Source organism: Balearica regulorum, chromosome 18, assembly GCF_011004875.1.
Source record: "Balearica regulorum gibbericeps isolate bBalReg1 chromosome 18, bBalReg1.pri, whole genome shotgun sequence".
In the NCBI taxonomy this organism is placed as follows: Eukaryota; Metazoa; Chordata; class Aves; order Gruiformes; family Gruidae; genus Balearica; species Balearica regulorum.
The window spans coordinates 4,414,541-4,436,725 of record NC_046201.1 but is presented as its reverse complement, the minus strand read 5'-3'; the positions used below and the strand labels follow the sequence as shown (position 1 = coordinate 4,436,725).

Here is a 22,185-nt window from a genome sequence, read left to right as displayed (position 1 = left end):
ATCATAAGAAACTATTCTGATAAAAGTTACGAATATACATTTCCTAAGTTTATGATTGGTTGGGGTTTTTTGGTCTCTGGCTTTAGACAGTAAAAGATCAAATACAATATAAAATAATGGCTGGAGAACTAGAGCTGCTTTTATGTATTCTTTTCATCATCTTGAAACTCGTAGAACAATCTTTAACGCATGTTTATAAAGAAGGTTTTCATGACAAAGCTCTGTCAAACAGACAGTGAGAACAACAGGAATATTCATGCTCACGTCAGTTTGCTCTTGGTCTCCGTTTCCTTTGGGAAAGGATATTTCCACTTGGTAATGTGTCCAACCTCCCCAGACATGAACGTCAAGTATCGCAGAGTTTCTATCCCCACGTTAGTGTGCATAACTTTCCGTAATCCTTCACGTTGCCAGATGTAAAAAGCTACCACAGGAGAAGCGTAATTCTGAATCCACAGTACGTCCCCAGACTCACTGTCTACGGTCACCACCAGTCCATCTCCATTAGACACAAAGTGGGACATTTCTACAATATACAAATATACAGGAGATTATCTGGATTGCTGCAGACGTGCAATTTTACTAATACATATTAACAGTTCAAGCCTTACGTTAACTGTGGAGTCCATTACACCTGACATTGCAAAAGAATAGCTGATCAGCAAAGCAGTGGTCAGAATTAGGTTGATAAAAGTTCAGTTGCAATGCAATAGCACTGCAATAGCTTTTTCTGAGTGTGCACCACAGTTTAGGTTTGCTTCCTCTCCTGCCATTTGTCACTACATTTTAAAGAGTTGTATCTTCAAGAGCTGTACCTTCTTAGCTACCAATTTACCTTAGTTCAAAGCTACCTAACATGCTCTAGGTATTACGGCATGTAAAGGAGAAAAACTGGCAGATGCGTATCAACTGCACAAAAATCAGACAGACAGCCTGACCTATTAATTATAGAAAAAAATCAGAGTATTTTTGCCTGTATGCAAAACCCACGGCCAATATGGGGGGTGGGGGAAAGACAGCAATTAAATTCCTACTGTATTTTATGTCTTCATCAGGCAGAGTAGCTGCATAATCAAAATAGGTGGCATTCCATCGCAGCTCCTTCTTCTTGGTGTCATACATCGTGATCGTGTACTCTGTTAAAAAATATACAGTCTGTGAAGCAAAAACACCTATGAGAGAATAGAATCAACCACCTCAAATCTGAGACACTTTCAAAACACCACACATGCTATATACTGTGCTCTGCATTTCATTTTCCCAACACTCCTGATAGATAAACATTTCATAGCTGTTAAAGATAATACCCGATCCACTCATACACTGATCTACAGGAACCTCAGAACAAGCCCTGCAGACAGTCATTGCCCACGTTACCAGCATTTTGTTTTTATTGCACAGCTGCTTCTGATGTACTTCGCTTCACTAACACACTTCCAATCCCTGCATTCTAAGATTCAGCATACTGTGTTCTGTAAGTGAACTATCACACTTAAAGGACACATTAACACAGAAGTTAAAGAACAAGTCTATAACACTTATTTCTTTTTACTAGTCTACACCTATATAGCGTTGGTCTAATTTTAACAGTTATTTAGAATACTGCATTTGTAATTTAGTGGATATGCTGTATCTCCATTTTCGTTTAACAGTTTTTATACATTACAGGGCAAACTTGGGGTCACAGCTGCTACTGGAATGCACTGTGTTAAATAGAATATAAATGCCACTTAGTCAACAAGAAGAACAATGGGCCATGCCTACTGCCAAAGTTTAAAAAAACAGTATCCTTCTGCTGCTATAAAGAGAGAATAATTTTTCTGTGTACAGCCTAAAAATCGTAATTCACAGAAGTTTTTCTAAGAAATAAACTTGAAAACGTGAACTGATCACAAAGTCATTTGTCATGATCCTAAACTTTAAGGACAATGACAAAATCAAATTTTCTTCTAAGCTGCAGAAAAAAACCCATATGACCTGTTCTCCCAAGATACAGGAGGGATGTTGACGGGCAAAGACTTTCTGCAAATGAGGAAGTCAAGGTTTGCTGTTTCTCCCCAGTCATGAGGTCGATCACGTACCAAATGTCCTGCTTCTTACCTGGAATCATAATTTAAGACACATTACCATTCAGTTGAAAAACTGCACTTCCATCAAGCTTTTCAGTTGTCCTTCTTCTTTAGTAGGCTCATAAACTTAGCATGAATAAAGCATTTTTAATAAAACAATTTCTTATAGTCAGGCTTAGTTTCATCATTTAGTACTACTGGCCAATTCCAGCTGACAATAAAAAGTAAACACAGTATTTAGAATGTTAAGTACTACTGGCTGAATTATTTTTTCACACTGATAAAATCTAACAGAGTTCAGAGTGTAGAAGAACCTGTGAGCTAGCAGAAGAGGAGACAGAAGTGCTAATGTTGAAGGACAGTAGGTGGAAAAAATTATGAGGGTCTACACATTTCAAAGTTATTAAGGATTGTAATCCTGACATCCCACTCAAGACTATGTGAGCCATGACCTTAAATATTTCTTTGACACTAACACCTATGTGTTCTGTTTAGAAGCTTCAAATAAACATTTTTTACTCCTTTACTGGAGAGATGAGACACATAATGGAGAACCAGAAGTAGGTATTTGCCCTTCAGGAGATTTAAAAAAAATAAGTTCATCCTGATCCTTCACACATTTACTGTTGTGATAAGTCATAACTGTCCTTCCTTCTCCCTTTCTCCTCCCAAATCCATCTGCAATTAGAATGAGTGAGCAGTGAGCCATAAATTTGTTGTTATTTGTAGTATAAATGCACTGACTGTATCTCCAATAATGGAGGAATTCTAACTGTGTTGCAGTGGGATTTCTAATTCAATTACAATTACCAGACAGTCAATGACATAAGCACAAGAAGTTTTAAGTAGAAGTCACTTTTTGTTGAGAGAGAGCATCTCAAGAAACCAAAAAAGCCCATACAGGCTACTGACTGCTTAGAAAAGCTATTTTCTCCTTCAGGAATAGTTGGTTTTTAATCTTCAAACAGTAATTGAATTTTATATTAATCAGATTTTCTGTTATCAGAAAGGTTCATGAAAAACTATAATTACTACGTAAAGTAAAGCGTATTTCCATGCAGTCTGTCTGGGAGTCTCTACATTTTCTAGTCACTGAACATATTACGGTCTAAGAGAGACTAAATTTGAGCTCACCCATGTACAAGATCCCATCTGAACTGCGACAGGGAGATGCCTGCACCAGCTCTGGGATGGTAAATGGAAGTTTCTAGGAAAAAAAAAACAACCCAACAATAAAAGCTTATTCATATTGGTCTGATGGTCTTCACATTTGTTCACAGAAAAGGATGGTCAGAAAACTTCGGAAATCGCAAATGGCAGTTTTTTTATTGTTTGTTTGTATTACTGCAGTGCCTGAGAACTCAAACTTTCAGGTCAAGGCCCTGCTCTGGAAACCCAAAACAGAGAGAAGTCTGCCTCAGGGAGTTTATGACAGGAGCAGTGCATGTAGAATGGAAGAACTACTTGCAGCTGAGAGGTTTGGAGGCCAAGAGCCTGTGGTTTTAAGGTGTAACATCATCACTTATAAACTGTCTGGGCTTCAACATACCGTGGTTTAATTGCCTCAACTAAAACAGGTATAAAATGGTTCTCCACAGGACTGTACAGTAACATTTATAAAGGCCAGATATCTTCACACAAAACTGTTGAGAGGGCAAAGCATGAATCTCTGACTAGAGGCATTGAGATACTGCCAAGCCTGTACTGCACTTACAGAATGGGCGATGATCCTTATGAAGTTTTAAGAGACTTTTATTGGGATGAGGTCACAAGAGTAATGGACAAGCTGCACGAACAATAAAGATCAAGCCTTTGCTAAGTTTACTTAATATGCTAAAATTACTCTCCTCTTGCTTAAAACTTTTACAATAGTGATTTTAAACAGAAATTAAATTATTTTAATTCAAAAAGAGAGGTGATTAACAGAATAAAGGAATAGATTAAAATAGATTGCTGCTTCCTAGATTCACCCAGGAAAAGAACCAACAATAATTTTGCAAGTTATGATCTAGCTGTACTGGGGGAGGGGGGAGTGGTGAGTAAATACTAAAATATTTAACAATATTCAAGGGAAATCATAGCAGCTGGCAGAGAAAAGAAACTTGTGGGAAGCCAAACATTTGAGTATCACCACAAAGTTTAAAAATAAAAGTCAAACATTAGCTAGTATTTGGGGGTTACATGGATTGGTGACTATTTTGAAAAGGTTCAGCATTGTTGTCTGCTTACTAAATCTTATGAAGACATCTTCTAAAGGTGTCAGTATAGAAGACACATTAATTCTGCCTTTTGGCAGATGGTTTTAGAAAATTAAGTATTTAGGTGAAAGTGACATATCTGATTTGTATCATTCTGGGTACACCTTTCCCATCAAATCATACAGAGATTATTCAGCATTTGGATAACACCACATAAATTTTGTCATCATCATTACTTTAGCAAGTTACAGAAAAATATTACAAGTGGACAAAACATACATGTTGTTGATATTTTCAAGCGGAAATTATTTCCTGACAATCACAAGAAAGGCAGCAGCTTTCTGCTCTAATAAAATAAAGTATGTTTTCACTCTGCAAAGGAGCTAGCAACACAATGTAGGGCACTGCCATTCCAAAAATTTGTATCAGTTGGCATAGGCAGTGGACATTGGTTTTTGCCTAGTCTGACCAAGCTTTTCCAAGAAACTGGTACACTTCCATTAAACAGTACAAAAGCCTACAAAACTTTATGGTACTGTCAAGAAAGCGGAAAGTTCACTTGGGGACTTATCCTTCCTGTGAGACTGATTAGGGCACTTTTCTAAAAATTATCAGAGGGAAGAATTTAAGAAGTATACTTACAGTCAAACCTTCACTATTCTTGCCACCAAGCGTATACAAACTGCCATCATTTGGGTCTGGAAGAAATGCTGGCCTAGAATTTAAGCAGCAATTATAAATGAACATGAAAGCAAGTATGGTCAGTCCTGGCTTTACAGAGAAGTTCATCTGACATTACATTTTTTACTTTGTGTTATCCATTTTTTGAAGTTTCATTTATTAACTGTGAAAATGAAAAAATATAAAGAAGTTTCACAGAATCATAGAATCGTTTAGGTTGGAAAAGACCTTTAAGATCATCAAGTCCAACCGTTAACCTAGCACTGCCAAGTCCACCACTAATCCACATCCCTAAGCACCACATCTACATGTCTTTTAAATACCTCCAGGGATGGTGACCCAACCACTTCCCTGGGCAGAAAATTCAAAGATCCAAATGTGGCAAGCAATCACTTGGCTGAAAGCTTTTAAACAAGATCTATATGCTTTTAAAATGCCACGGAATTTAAAACAAGCCAAACAAACAAACAGAGAGCATAAGGCAGGCAAGAGTTGCTGAAACTAAGTAAATTTGAGAGGTAAAGGCAACCCCCCACACTAAGCACCAAAAAACCCAAACACACCCCAACATTTAAAAAACGTAAACCAAAAAAAAACCCCAACCCCCCCAAAAAAACCCACCACCACAAAAAAGAAAGGATGTTACCACTGACTTCAGAGACATAAAGTTAAAGCCCAAATTTTCTAGTTAAATGTGAGATTGCTATGCTGGAGGAACTACTCTGAAGTAACAGCTTGAGGGTTTCATTTGAAGATTCTGGTAGTGGTGGTGGTTGGAGTTTCCTATGCTTCACTATTTTTAGTCTTTTATTTGAAGAAAAAAAGAACAAAAAAACCCCAGAGATCACTCCCTAGCTGTTCTTGTCATTTTCAAAGCTGCTCAATTAAGATTCTAGCACACTTGATCTCTAAACCTGAGCAAGGGTTTGCAAGAACAGTCTGCAGACAGGATGTTTCTCCTTAGTGCTACAAAAAATTATATGTAGCTAATTATATTCTTTCTGTATCTGCTCTCTAAACCACCTTAAACTGACTTATGCAAGGTATGCAACTTTTCTAGAACACAGATTATTTTGGTTCAAATTAAACCAAATTTCAAGATGTCAGTGAAAATCAAACAAGCAGTAAATGAGATAAAGGAAACAGACTTACTCTTCTACATGTATTGGCACCTGGAGTACAGGATCTGCATAAACAGAGAAAGAAAAAGTCATAATACCGGCAATTCAATTCCTTGAACTCACTAGATACAGGATTAAGTCAGGCCTGCAGCAACTTCCTCCTTTTTGAAAGACCAATGCATGGAGTTTCAAAGGGGCCATCTCAGCAGCCTCAATCTCTTGTTTGGTCATGAAACTAAGTTTGTAAAATGGGAAAGTACAAAGCACCTGAGAAGTTTCAAACCTTCTGAAGTTCTTTGCTCAGTTTTATCCACACTGCTCCCCAGCGACCCCTGGGAGGAGACTTGGCAAAGCTAGCAGTACTGTATTCCATCTTGAGTTTTCTCCTTATTTCTCATTTGGACAGAGCATATAGAGCCTGTTAGAACGGCCTGTATACCTGCTAATAAAAACTCTTGCTTCCAAAACGTGCATGTGATCGCTGGGCACTGGCTGCCCAGGAGGCAGCTGACCATAACTTGCAGAAACTGCGCAGGCTTCAACAAACAATTTTACTTAAAAACAAGCTACAGCTAATGGCAGTTTGCAGACGCTGTGAGAACAGGGATACAAAAGTATGTTCTTGATATTTTTTAATCTGTATTTTATGAAGTTTTGCTATGTTGTGTCTCAGGTACCTCGTGTATCAGGCATGTAAGCCTACGTTTTTTAGCCAATTCAGCATTTAATTTAAAATGCAACATACAGACTGAAAGCCTAGTGCTATAACTACTGAAAGGTACGGGAAGACTGCCAAGGACTTAAGAGCAAGAGACCAAGGCAAGTCAGAAAAACTTAGTTCCACTTCCTACTCCAAGATAAAACCTCTGTGATCGGCATGTCACTGAAAAGGAAAACAGAAGTCTGCCAAGGGCTATTCAAAATTCCCTCAAACCTGATTTTTTCACTTAAATAATCTCCCCACTAAAGTTTATGCAAGAATCCACATTACATAAAAATCAAAATGTGTGGAAACAATCTCACAGTAGTTGGTATTTTGAGTGATCAGAATCACAGTTTGGCTTTCATCAACAAAAAAAAGTTACAAAATAAAAACTGACAATGCTAAGTCTAAATCCGTACATATTAAAAGATAAATTAAGAACAATAATTTGATTTTAATGTAAGGTGACGTGACCTCAAAATTACTGAGGCCTCAAAAAATCCTGAATCATGGGATTTTCAATCCTGATGCGAAAACCACAAAAGTTCCCAGATTTGTAAGAAATACTCTACAATTTCCAAGACAAACATGTGTGCTTATTTATGGATATATTGGCAGAAAGTAACTCAGAAGTCAAGAGGATGCAAGGTATTTTCACTTCCATAGGGGAAATCAAACCATTACACTAGAATAAGCCTGAATAAGAAGACGAAAGATGACCAAGCAAACAAATACTGTTTTTTCACCTGTTCTGTCTCCATGCAAACATCGTAATGCTACAGGAAGGAAATAAGAACAAAACAAATGATGTTTTGAGAGCCTTTGATTGGGAAACTCGCACAGATTCTGGACAGCTTGAGTGCACTGTGATATTTGCAGAGCTAAGCAAGACAAGAACAAGAAATTCAGGGTTCACTACATGGGTCTTACAAAGCCTCCACCCTTCTGCAGTATATTGCACCACATGAACTGCTGGGTTTGTTGATAACAAAAGCCTAGGAGCATGTCCCTTTGTTTTTATATAACGGATTAAAAAACATAAGAAACCCCTGGCCAAACAAATCTCTAATAGCAGTGCAGCTGAAAACAATAGTCACCAAATGATGCACATATAATATCAGAGACAGAAAGCACAATATGAGGAATAACAGTAAAGTTATTCTTATTTTCATCAATTTCTTTTTATAATAGTAAACATTCTCAAAGCAGCTTTGTTCAAAACATAACTACATTTTTTTTCCCCTCTTTAAGCCTAAAATACATTCTAGATACATCCTCAAAGCTGTCAGAATAAACTACTCAAAAGCATATTAAGCTTCTGGGAACAAGCCAAATAACTGGAGAGGGAGCAGCGCACTACTCAAGCACTGAATCATACTATGCCTAGCAAACTCACTGCTCAGGGAGCAGACTTGTCAAGTTCCATGCTCTACCCATTTCCCTCATCACATGGTTACTCACCACTGCACTGGCAAGAACAGCATCAAACACAGGCTCCCTCCACATCACAGCAAATTCCCTCTAATGGAGGGACCCTGCAGAGCTGTGTGCCAGCTCTGGGAGGAAACCCACTGGACGGCACAGACACAGCCTAGTCATATTATCTTCTACTTGGAGCCTCACATGTAGGGCAGCAAAAATGCTGACATAATTTACCTGGTACTCTCACAAGTCCTAGGCACTGACATGTGGTCACAGGTAGTCTTGCTATCTGTCTCCTATCTTGAGCAATTTTTCTCTTAATGATGAATTATCATCATTACCACTGTTCATTGACGTAAGACAGGAATGCTATGCAAGTGCAGAGCTCCACATCATATCACAAACTCCATTTAATTTATTGAGAACCCAAGTACACATCAAAAGGCCCTAAGAATAATTAACATTCAAACAAAAGAACTAAGTGATTCATCGTTATGTATCTGTGTCTACAGATCACGCTGCTTAGTCAGACCTTTATTCCACTAACTACATCCAGCAATTCATTTCTATCCCTTGTGCAAAGAAACTGGTTTCAGGATATGTTGGGAGGGACTCCCCCCACTCCAAACTTACAGTTGTTTATATGCCAATTATTTCTCAGTGTTTGCCTCAAGTATTTTATGAGCTTTCCGGTATCTAATGCAAACCATGGTGACATACAACATCATCTCTCCATTACTAAAGAGAGAAAGAAAAAAAGCATTAGCTGACCATTATATAAAGTGATTCAACTCTGGAGTTGAACTGCTAAGTTGAACTACTAAAAGCAGTTACTTGTATCAAGTTTATATACTCAATGTATCCATAAGTCTAGGTGAAATGAACTAAAAGAAGAAAGAGACATTAAAGACCATAGCCTAAAGTTTTTACAATCATAAATGCTTCGTGGGAAGGGAAACTCTCATGGTTTTGTGAAAAAAACAGCATCATAAATCAGCAGAAAATGGCACCTGCCTCATCTGAAGTAAGATTTAATGCAAATGCTACAAGCATTGCTAAAGGCAAAAGCCAAATAAACTTTGCAAGTCTCTCGATGAACTGATTACAGAGAGTGGTAAAAAAACTGTCGCTTGTGGTGATGATTACTGCTAACAACAGCAACCTTCACCCACAGTGCTCCAACAACTTCATCCTATCTACAAACATCTCAAATGATCATTAGTGATAACAAAGCTGCACAACTTGTTTTTGAAGTGATAACTGGCTGCATATACATTGTTTAGGTACAGTAATGCAGGTTTTCTTTAAAATCACTTTCTAGTCAGCCTAGGCAAAGCATAACAAAATAGTTTCTTGTCCAAATTATCTTCAGAAACTTTTACATTTAATTTTAATAAAAGGACTGCTTATTCTCTGAATTAAATGGAGGTGTGAAGTTGTTATATGAAATTACAGTATCAAACTAGTACTATCTGAATCAAGTTCCAAACTTTCTAACTGCACTGTTACTGACAGAACACCACATGTATTCTACAGCACAACAGGACAGAATGTGGTTTCCTCAAACATATTAGTATTTCAGGTTTTTTTCAAAGAATGCTCAGAAAAACCTGAACAATTACAGGAAATTTCAAAAGGTAGATTATGTTTTCTAGCAACCGATCCTGGTTTGTCCATGACATTTGCAAGAGAGTTAATAACTGGTTTTCACTTAATTTTCTAAGACTGGGCAATCTATGTTTTAAAAAGCAGATTCAAACTATCTCAAAGCTCTGAGAAGTGTTGCATGATTATATTGACCACATAGCACCATAATAGTGAAAGAACACATATATATGTGCAATATTTACTTGCATTAAGCTCTTACCCCCAAGCTTGTATTTGTGAAAGCTGTTGGAAAAATGTAATTTGTAACACTTTAATCAACAAATGTATCCTATACTTTAAAAAACGATGCCAGAAATGTCATGAATGTCTCTTCAACTTCTGTCGTGAGTTTTTCTGAGGCACTCTTGCATATCAGAAAACATGAATGGAAGCCTTATGACATGTTCCAAGCTGTTCAGTGTGTGCTGTACAGAAGCATCATGCTCACGAGAAAGTCCTCAAACTTTTCTTTAGTATCACATCTTCAATATCAAGAACAACAGTGCTTCATCAGAAGTGAAAAAAATCCTGCTTTTACTTGTTTTCTCGGTAACTGAAATTTGATTTACTAACAGTGATAAAAAAGAGGTAGATGGAACAGATTAGGATGTTACTACAAAGCAGCAGAAAATTTTTTTAGTACTTACTGGCACATGAACCAAAACACTGATTATTCTAATGGCTTCCTGCAACATTTAAGTGTTGTATATGAACTGTTAGAAAGCATTTAGTATCAATACCTGGTTCATTTCCATACATGAGGCTATTCACAATGTGAACACAAACTGATGGAGGAGTTATTTTCTGAAGTGAATTCTCCTTTCACTACTAGCACCATCCACCTGGACAGACAGACTGTGGAGAGCCATTTCTCTACATTTTTATCTACTGGGGCAATGTAAATTTTCTCATTTCTTAACACTTTCATGATCTTCAACTACGGTTGTAGCTCTGCAAAGACACTTTGAAGACAGACAATGAACTCTTCACATTCACTTTCATGTGGTTTGGGACATATTCCAACTCTATTTCAGTTTGTTTTGAAATAAGAACTCACTCTGAGATAAAAGGAGAATCTTGAGTTTAATTTGTTGTTGTCAGGTCTTACAATAGTTTTCATATGCTTGAATACAGACTAGCAAAAGAATGAGTTGTCTTAAAGCTGAAGTCACCTTTTGCTCCACAGCAGGTCAAACACAAAAAGTTCTTGCAAAAGTCAGAGAACTGAGGCCTTACCTTCTCTTCAGCAGCTCAGCATTCAAGTGTTAACATGCTGAGACTGTAATCACATAATCTTGCTTTCAAAATTTCCTGAACTGCAGTTCCCTGTAATTAGGTAAGTCATTCTAATAGGCTCAATCTGTTCCAATACCAACAACAGTGATAATAACCACTGAACAAAGCAGTAAGTATTCTGTATCGGAACAAAAACTTTATAGAGAAAATGTGATAAAACTGTGATAAAAATACATCTGCCTCTCCCTTAAGCTTCCATTCCCTGTAGCACAGGACAAGCCAACTTCTTGCAATGTCCTACATAAAGCTTTTGGTCTGATATCCTGTCCGAAAGCTTTCCACTTTCTAGACTGAGAAAACAAAGATGTCAAAACAACTGGGGGGGGGAGGTATGTGAGTTAGGAAGCAGGACACCGTCTTGTAAATATCTCCAGTACTGAAGGGAAGATCGAGTTTTCTATAGATACTTCCATGGGTTTCCAATCTATTTTTCCTGCAGCACCCACTATGGCAGAGTATGTTAATGATTCCAACATTAAAATCCTACAATTCAATACACAATAGCTTTAACTTTCTAATGTGGTAATACAGACCTCTGTGTAAACAAGCACATGCACACACTATTAGTAAAATTATTGGCAGTGATATTCTTCATTAAATTAATTCAGCAAAGCATATTAATGCCCACAAGCACAGGGAGTTCAATGGCATCAGTAGAATAGAAATGCCATTAAAAAGACTGCTGATACCTCCCCTTGTCATTGTGAGACTTCAAAAACGTTATCCTGTAAGACCTGAAAAGCTTTCATTTTTTACAAGTTAATAAAAAGATTTGTAAAATAACTGTGTCAAGAAAAAAAAAATTAAAAGGACATTGATTCTACTTTATAAAGATTTATTCTAGAACTCTAAGAGTTTATTCACAAGTACAGCACTTATTAAAAACCTCTTAACATAATGACTGTTCAGTAACCTAGTAAATTATTGGGCTCAGTTACTCTTCCCTGAAATTAAGATTTTAACTTGGCAGCAGGCAGATGTCCCAATACAGTTTTGGTTGCATCATGGCCAGAAAATATTTGTGCCTGTATCGTTTCCTTGTGAGTGGGCAGAAGTATACAACACATTTCATATTATTCAGAAATAATTCTAACCCAAATTTTGCATACGTATGTGGAAAAAAGCCATATATACAATTTTTGAAACTATGACCGTAATGCTAAATATAATGCATTTGACTTTTCTCCATACTTCACAAACACATAAGATAAAATTTGCCCTTTGACCAAAAAAACAAGTCTTTTTTAATGCACAAGATAGAGTTGCACATTTTCATCAGTGTAATGTGCCCTTAGGTAGAACATACAAAACCAATGACTGAAAAGAAGAAGTGGGAGATTCTGAAACAGCAAATGAGTAAGTTGCTGTTCCACTGGAATGAGCTGGAAAGAACGGTTTCCTGACCTGAGGCCCTACCATAAGATTTGGGCTAACGGGCCAATTTAAAATCGTGTCATCCTTGCCTGCTGTTGCAATTACAGTAAGCGATGTTAGAGATACTAACAAACTATCCTCTGGAATTTGCTGAAAAGACTACTGTCCTACAATTGTGTTGCTTTGACAATCCTCATTAATTTACAGCTATGCACAAAGATATTCCTTCTTGCCTGGGAATAACCACTCTTATTAGAGCAGGACTTACAGATCTCAGATTTGCCCTTTAGAATCTACATGCTGTATACCATTAGGAGGTACAGTCTTTATATCTTTGTCTCATCATGACTAGTCCACTGAATTCCATAGGTTATGAGTAAGGTATCAGAAATCAAAACCTTTTAAATTGATTGTAAGCCATTGGGGTTTTTGATTGTTACAGAGAACTGAAGATTATAGCAAAATTTCTGCTGGCTCTAAATCTAGACCCAAATCTGTACATATTATATGCTTTTCTGGCAAATTACTTTAAATTATTTCTTATTGCTTTGAATTTCTTAGCGGAAAAGCTTTCAAGGAGCTAGTGAATGAAAAGAAAGAGATCACTTTGAACAGTACAGAAGGACACACAGAAGTGACTGTCAGAATAATAGAGAAATAATTTGTCCAAGAGTACAGTTTGAAACATTACATTCTTAACATTTCAAAGTGCAATATTCTGATCATTAACCTACACTCTTGAGTTAACAAAGGCGTACATTATGATTTTTACAAAGATGTGAGGGAAGAGGACAGTCTTAAAATCACATTCTTAAAGCTCACACTGAAATTAGAATTGTGAATATAAAGTCTGACATCAAGGAGAAAAGCATTCTCCAGATTCCGTCCTACCAACAGGTTTCTCATCACCATCACTGCCTACTTTCTCACCTGCATGTAAAAGCAAGCCTACAGTGCTACATCCCTGTACCTTTCAAAGAGATCTATAGGAAATGACAGAAGAAGTTTAATTTCCAGCAATTTTGAGGAGATTTCATCCTAAGTAATCTTACTGAGCGTATTCTCTAAGTACCTTGCTAGTGGCAAATGCAGAAAACATGGGAGCCTGTCAGACTGTCACTTAGAACTGACAGCTCCTTTTAGTGATCAGAGATGGCACTAAGAGCCTTATTTAGTCTCTGATCTTAAATGCGTGCCACACCCTTTCAATGCCCTTTCAAATGAGTGCCTTCCAATACAAAGTGTTTTTGTGGGGCCACAGCAGGAGCAAAGGTGTCTCTCAGCAACTGGGGGGGGAGGACGAGTGTGGGTTCTTTATGTAAACTTTCCAACCATATCACAGCTTTCCAAAGCCCAGGGAATGAGCAGCATCAGTTATGTGGCCACTGAAAAATCCTGAGAGCTGTCAGATAGTAGGACCCATCGAAACCGACAGGAAATGAAGGTATTAAGCACCCTCAACAAACAGATCCACAATCTCCCTACACATAACTGCAGGAAACACATCTTCACCTCTGAGCTGCTGGACAGTCCTACTACTAACTCACCCCCTTTTTTGCCTATTTACGGGGAGCACAAGTATTCAGACTGCCTTTCTTGCCAGCAGTACATGAAGGCAGGAAACCCAAACACATTATTGTGGTGATAACCACTGGCTCATTTATGCTGCATACCTAAGATAAGCTTCAATGCTAAATTAAAACAAACCACACATGGCAAGATTTTCATGTTTGTTTTAAGTACTGCCTGATAATGAACACTGCCTTGGTTTTTTTCCCCCAATGAAAATAAAATGTATATGAATTGCCCTTTGTTAAATCCCTTGCTGCTTAAGTGCAGTAATAAAATGTTCTCTTCCTGATGAATGCCTCTGCAGCACTTCAGGTGAACTCCACAACTTCCCAAAGCACGTGAACTACAACAACGCATGGTTCATTGTCTGATAATCAGGGTAAAATGGCACCTGCAAGAACACTACTTGCTATGCATGCAACTTCCTACTGGGTAATTCTCTATAGCAATACAAGTATATTGTCGACAGAGAGTGCACTGAACACCTCTGTTTATACATTAATACTGAATTCTGCACTATTAAATCTCTCCAGGGATTTAGCACAGCAAGATGGTAAGGACTTTCATGGGCTGTTAGTTTCCAGCACTGTCACATCTTTGTTGGGCTTCCCACCTACGAGGTGACCATCAACAAATACAGTTTTGCAAAAATAAATAAAACCCCTCCAATTACAAATTAATTCACCAATTTATGTGTACAGGCCCTTGTTCCATGTACACTTAACTAAGTTAACTCATGAAGCATCTTGTAACAATGAGAACTACCACTAACTATTTTTTTTTATTGACTCTTGTGTATTGTTCTATAACACAGAAACAAACTAATGAACATTAAGTGCTTTGCAAAAAGCAACTGAACATACCTCATGTACATAAGATACAGAATAATACATAGTTAGCGACAGCAAGAAAAAAAAAGAAGTCCTATAAAACAAGATTATCCAGTCTGGCGGTTCTACTGTACCAACAATAGTTTTGCAACAATTTCTTTTTAAACAAGGGAAGTTCCTTGAGCAATACACTCTGACCAAGATCCCTTTCGTTACCAAAGTGACTTCATTTCTTCCTCAAAAAACCCTCTTGCAGCTTACTAAGTCTGGCTGCAAAAAAATGCCAGTTATGATACTCTTCTATGATAAGACTATGTAGTGTATGTTCATGTCATTTGAATGATAAGCAAAACCCAGTAAGCAGTAGCCTATAGCAACAACAAAGGAGGAGGCTGATAACTTTTTTTTAATTCAAGCCTATTCAGGGAAAGGAGAGGTCTAAATTTAAAGATGAGACAGGTAGAAAATGTAATCACACCTATTAACCAAGATACTTCAGGAAAATACAAAAATATTCTTTGCTCATTTATGAAGTTAACTTTTTGTCTGGTAGATTGTATTCAAATATGAATGGCTTCACAAATAAGAACAACTGGTCTGCAGACATCAGATATGCACAATCCATTTCCTACCATTTCAGCTCACCTACTAAATTGACATCAGATTTAAAAATAGAGGACAGAATGATGTAATCACTGTGACTCCTTTCCATTTGACCTGCTTTCTAATTTATTTCCTGAAGTGAAGAGAAAATGCTACTATCACTTCTACCATATGTAATCAGTCTCACTAAAACAAATTTGTATTACATATTGAATTTTTCATGAAGACAGAATGAGCTATCTCTGCTCAGTAATGAAAATTACAAAATCACTTCCACTCACTGAGCAATGTTGAATTTCTTTTACGCAAATACAGCTCTTTAATTTAAAAAACTGTGCTGTTCTTAAACATCACTGAGGTTTACACGATTTCCACTGCACCAGTGAATGTAGGGTATTCCAGAGACAGAATCATGCAAACCCTTTGCCACCAGTTCAACCAGCTGACACTCCCACTTGACATCTATTCTGTTCTATGCTTGCTTATATTGAGTTCATTCCTATTAAACATGATACCTACCAATTATACCACTACAGCTTAAACATTCTGGAAAAAACCCCAAACTATAAATCTGGAAAAGAACTGCAAGTGAAAATATGAAGCTTAACTCTGGATCAAGAGCAAAAATAAGAAAGAAAAGAAAGTATTTACCAGGCCCTACAGCAGTTTGATTTTTCAATAGATTTGACTGTTATTACTATAACTGAGCAGAGGACATCAGGACATCTCCTGCTCACCTTCTTTTAAAGTCCACTTGATTGCTCCCGTCCTCTTGCTGACAGCATGCAAACTTCCATCAAGAGTTGAAACAAACAACAGTGTTTCTGGCACAGTTACTGAGGTGGTGTTCTAGAAAAGAAAAAAACCATACACTGAATATAATTATTTACAGAGTTTCCTCATAACTGTCATACAGTACATTGCCTAGAACATCATCCTTCTTTTTAATCGCACAGACTGGACAACTTTCTTGTCCCTTTGAATTCAGTGATTTATTTTTTTTTTCTGTCACTGTTATGGAACTGCTTACTGTGCTAAGCTCCCCTAGAGACAAACTGGGAGATGCTTTAAATGAATAATCTATCTACAACTCAACCTCCATTTTCAATTTTATATCAAAATCTTCTTGTACTAGAGTTAGGACAAACCAGAGATAGGGCTGATCTAGGAAAGAATTGATACAAACACTATGCAATAAGATAGCTAGCGTAAGGAACTTCAAAGCAGCTCAGAGAACCTAAGTGTTAATGTCGAAACCATGCTACTACCAAGGAACTAGAACATACTTTTGCCAAGGTTTAGTCCCCTAGAGAGGAAAAGACATTGGCTAGGCAGAACATGGATAAATAAAATTAAAAGGTGATCAATATTCTACAAGACTGACTGTGGCTGAGAGAAAGGCTGGATCTGCAGGCATGTAGGCTGTCTCTGAGCAAGGGTAAAATATTTAGGATAGATGCAGCTTAAAGGCTGGAGGAGATCCACACTGTTAAGCCTCTTAATTGTGTTTTTGTACCTCATGTCTCCCAATACTGTATTTCTGCAGTAGATAGTAAATAACACTGTTTAAGAAAGCCCATTTGTATTAACGCATCCATAGGTATCTCCTAGAAAGCAGTCAGCTGCAGGATTCAAACCTCAATTTGACATTCTAATTATTCTGCCAGTGGGGACACGTCAGTCCATATTTATGCATATGGGTACAGAGCTGTTTGGTGGCTGCTGTTATTTCTATACTACAAGCAGCTTTTGAGCCTGGCTATTGCAGAGCATGTAATTTTATTAAAAGAGCATCACACAGACATCGAGGACTCAGAACTATGTAGTTATTATCATGGGAACAGTGAGGCTAAGTCCAAAGTGTTTCATTGCACAAAGTGGAAAAAATATGTCACTTTAATGTCCAGTTTTCTCTTCCTGTCTGAAGATGATCCCATACACCCTAAGACTGACCCATTTGTATTTACCAAGTCTCAAGTTATTACTCAAGTAACTTGTCATTTGTAGACTTATCTGCATTGCTCATCTGCACGCCACCTGCCATGTTTAGGAAGTTTCACAATTAAATATAACTCTTAACCTACCACACTTCATGAAATGAAAGTGTGTACATTCTACATTATTAATAATGTTTTCAATGACTTAAATTGTAAAAAATCATTCAGTTATGTTAGAATTATTGCAAAGCAAAATACACAATTGTAAAATTAAAATGCATGGGTATAGGAGTAACTGTTTCTTTGGAAAATTATACATTTTTAGTACAACTCAACTAAACCATTATAAAAGAATAACATAATAAAGTAATAACTAGCCAACTTTCAGGTCACACCTACAAATATTATAGATGCTTTTTTCCAGCAATAATGAAGACAGCTGGAGCAGACAAATGTAAAACACACAGTGCAGAAAAAATGAAAGTAAATATCAACAATACACAAACCATAGATCAGAAATAACTGCTAGACGTCCAGAAAAAAAGATGTATCTTAACACATAAATATAATTTTCATTATCTGGTGTAGTTAAATTATATAGGCTGCATGGACATCTGCATTTAAATAAAATATTTACAGCTGCATCTGGAATCAAACTTTCCAGTGTTTGTTCAAACAGGGACACTGAATAACAGTTTCTCTCATGCTGGCCTATAAGACATGCAGCTTGAGATGTTACTCATCAGAACTGAACTTATCTTTCTAGCCTAATGACCTGATTTGTACGTAAGAGCAAAGAGAAGCTGTATTGTAAAGCTATGAGTTCTCATTCTTTCGTAAAAATTATTACTTTTGTTAAAGCAAACTATTGTAGCCATTGTATTAAAGTAATTCATTAAAATTTTGCCCTTTAGGTCTTCTTGTACATGAACTCCCAAAACAACTTAGGTAGCTGATTTATAATCATTTATAGTCCAGTCTTCCCATCCTCCTTAAATAAGCATTTAACAAGTCAGATCCACTGATTCTGCAACCAGAACAGGAAGACACAACCCATACGCCATTATCACACGCATTTGGGGCTAGAAAGCCATCTAATTATGAGGCTCAACCTGCCTGCTCATGAAGATTTTCTTTTTAAATCTGTCATTGCCTAGCTGCCTGCATAAAACTATCCTTGAGCAAAAACAAGAAGGGATGCTTTGGGTTGCATTCTAGACATCTTTATAGCTGCTTTTATGCAAAAGATATGGCTTCTTTGCAAACAAGGAACTGCTTCCTCTATAACATTGTAATAATCTAAGAATTACAGTAACTAATCTTCCTAGACACGGAGCAATGTCAGTGCTCCTCACTCCTAAAGTGTTATGTTGCATCAGACTGACAAATTCCTTCACTCTTATTGTTGGTGTGAGGCAATGAATTACAGCAGTGAGAATACAAACTTGCAATACGAGTATTTTGTGAGTGAGCTGTGATGTGGCCCCAAAAAGATACTGGTTCAAGGAATACTAGGAGGCTGAAAAAAGCTGCATTTGCACAGGTTTCTTTCCCTTTGCAGGCAAAACTGCCTTTGAGCTCAGAAAAGTTAGAAGACTTACAGATTGAACTGATCTCACTACATATAAACTATTTAAGCATGAAAAGATATCTCAATTCAATAGGGTACCAGCACTAGGAACAACTATTAGGAAATCCTCCGTATCTTAGAACATTTTTTCCATAGAGTTACTTCTTTTTTGGGTGACTCCAGTAACATATACTGTTTATTATTTTATTTTCAGTCTTTCCAAATTCCTTTTACAGCATTACTGCTGCAGCAGAGCTCAATTCTGACTTCTCAACTGCCAGATGTTGCCCAACATCAGACAGCAGGTTGCCATTTAAAGTGCATACTACATATCTGTGCAAGTTCTAAGAAATCACAGTAAACTCCAAAATCTGAACAACTTTGTATAAACTGGTTTTTTACTTCTGACAAGCACATTCCAGCTTTCTCATACCAAACAAATGTGTATTTTCACTGCAGCTGTACTAACAAAAAATACCTATTCCAGAGAATTTAATTCTTCTTCCATCAGATTCACAGATAAGGCAGAAAACATTTTTAGGCAATATTTCAATACAACAATGTATACAGTACAAATCCTGTACATTATACACCACAGGGAACACAAGAAATACCTGTTTCTTCATGAAAATCTATCTAGCCTAGACCTGCTCCATGAACAAAACCATTTAAGTTAAAAGACTGGAATGACTCAGTTTGCTCTTCTATCAAAAAAGATACACCAAAACTTCCATTATCCAAACTGATCATTTTAGTTAACGAATACAGTGAAACTGCATCTAGAGTGAAACACAGTAAGTTGAGCAAGAACATACAACTGTTAAAGGCAGGAAGTGAAAATTATTGAAGTTCCTTTAAATTGCAGGTGGGAATTTGACACTGAGAATATAATGACTAGTGTTGAAGTTTAGTTGCAAATAAAACACAATGTATAGCAAATCCACCACATCTTCCATGTATACAGACTAAGATTGTTTTTCAAGGCTATTTTTTGCTCTCTGCACAATTTTTTCTTATCTTTCACTTTCTTATCTTACAGAATCAGTATACTCTCCACAAAGCATGTTCTCTTCCTGTCTTCTTATTGAGAAGTGAATAAAGCATGTATCATCACAAAAAATGTGCCTGTAACCACCATGATTATGGTTGGGTATGAAGTATCAGTAATATACAGTACATGGAACACAACTTGCTATAGATCTGTAGATTTAACATTTGAGTATCTATTTGTTGTGGCATCAAGGCTATAGAAATTATGGAATTAAATGTGAGCTCTGAAACTCTCATCAAAACATCAGTAACCAATATCATCTTCCAGATTTCTGTCATTTTAGAAGGTTGCTAGTACATGGGATCAAATAGGAAGTACTAACATGCAAAGAGTTCCTCTGCACATTCTGTAGTCACAGGAGTATGAAAATTTCCCTGTACATCTACCCTCCAGATCACTCACAAGCTGAACAATAAAGAAAGAAAACCAATGCTGAAGAAGTTATTCACGCAAGTTTCTGTTGAAAACCCAAGGAACACCTGAATGTTGCCCACAGCCAAAATGACCTAGAAACTTCTCAGATATGACTAAGATCATGAAATGACAACAGGTTTTTTTAAGCTTTTCAGTGTAGTATCCTTGGTGTGGGGAAAAAAGCGCCACTCCCACCTACCATTCTTTTGGTGCCTACCACCACTTTGTGGTTAACAGGGAGATGTGAACTCTTCCTGGGATGGCAAGCGCTTATGGCATTCACAAGCATCAAGGGAACAGAAGGGAATGGCACTCTGAAAGGCTACTAGGTCTACCGAGCCAGAGAAATCACCTTCTCTTCAGAGGGCTTTGGGCCCAGTCCTGCTCGCTGCCCAAGAAATTTCACTGGGAGTGAAATCAGCACGAAGGCACAGATTTCACCGACAAAAGGATTCTGTCACATGCGTGCATCTTTTCCCTTCAACATACAGTTGGGCAGTGTCGCTGCTCCTGCTAAGCTCATGCTCTCCATTCTAACTAGCTTTGTCTTAATACCACTTGTTTTACTGCTTTTCAAGGGCTTGCATATATTCAGCCATAAAATTTGCATTGATGTGGTCATTGCAACCCTGTGTGTCAAAGATACCATCTTCTTTGGGTGAAAGACTGAATATAGGGCAAATTTCATTAGTTCTTCCTTGACTTCTAAAGTTGTATTTGCACACCGATAAAATACATAAAATACGACATACTAAAAATCTTCCATTCACTCATACTTTTCAAAGCAAATGATATCATGCAGTTGAGATTAACCTGCCGAGTAATACGCTGACACTGCTGAAGCTTATGACCCAAATTTAAAAAACCCAGATGAGTTCATAGACTTTGCAATGCAATATTGCTAATTTATTTTGACCAACATCCACAGCATTCACTTGGAGAAAAGGCTAGGGAGTTAGTATAATAGTACGGAAACAAGATTTTATTCTTTCAAATTGCATAAAACAATAGACATAAAAATGAACAGATTATTTAAGTAATTATCTGTATTACACATAGACTCAGAAAACACTTTCTCTTGATTTTATTAGTGACTTTTATCCTCAGCTAGAGACTGCAGTATCAAGGTTGCAAATACACAATAGATTTTATTTTGAACGCAACCTTTATAATTAATCGATCAATGGATTAATTAAAGCCTGGAATTAGCACTGCTATTAAAAGCTCTGAAAATTATAAAAACTTGTATGTACAAGTCAAACTTCATTTCATTTTTGTGTGAAGTATGTAAGAGCATTCTCCATCACAAAAACCATAATAATCTCAGTCCTGAGATAGACTCTTATAAATACTGGTATACACAGATTTGTCCTCCCTGCAGGGGTGAGGTTGTGATGCAATGCAAATTCTTGAAATAGATTTTTATTTCATACTGCAATTTTATTTCTGAGGAAATACAACAGTTGATTAAAAGAAAAATATGTCAGGACATGAAACAGCTAAGCAAAAATAACTTATTTTAGTGAGCAGAGAAAGACAGAAAGAAAACCTGGTTTGAGTTGTCTTTTATTTTATCTGAAATCGCAATAAGGTCTATTTTAACAACTACCCTCTTTGGAATTCAATGAGAGCTTCTACTGCCTTCACCGTCTGTACTCATAATAATCTTCCACATCAACAGGAATGTTAAGTGAAGG

General features: G+C 37.0%; 1 protein-coding gene across 1 annotated transcript in view; it reads right to left on the bottom strand.

Moving 5' to 3' along the window:
• Positions 1 to 22,185, bottom strand: part of ERN1 (endoplasmic reticulum to nucleus signaling 1) — a 37,349-nt gene that overhangs the window by 9,904 nt on the left and 5,260 nt on the right. The window contains exons 2-8 of the mRNA XM_075770859.1: positions 16,254 to 16,365; positions 6,101 to 6,134; positions 4,910 to 4,982; positions 3,204 to 3,276; positions 1,978 to 2,100; positions 1,035 to 1,136; positions 265 to 526 (exon numbers count right to left, since the gene is read on the bottom strand). Coding sequence (XP_075626974.1) covers positions 265 to 526; positions 1,035 to 1,136; positions 1,978 to 2,100; positions 3,204 to 3,276; positions 4,910 to 4,982; positions 6,101 to 6,134; positions 16,254 to 16,365 — 779 coding nt within the window. The remainder of the gene's footprint in view (positions 1 to 264; positions 527 to 1,034; positions 1,137 to 1,977; positions 2,101 to 3,203; positions 3,277 to 4,909; positions 4,983 to 6,100; positions 6,135 to 16,253; positions 16,366 to 22,185) is intronic.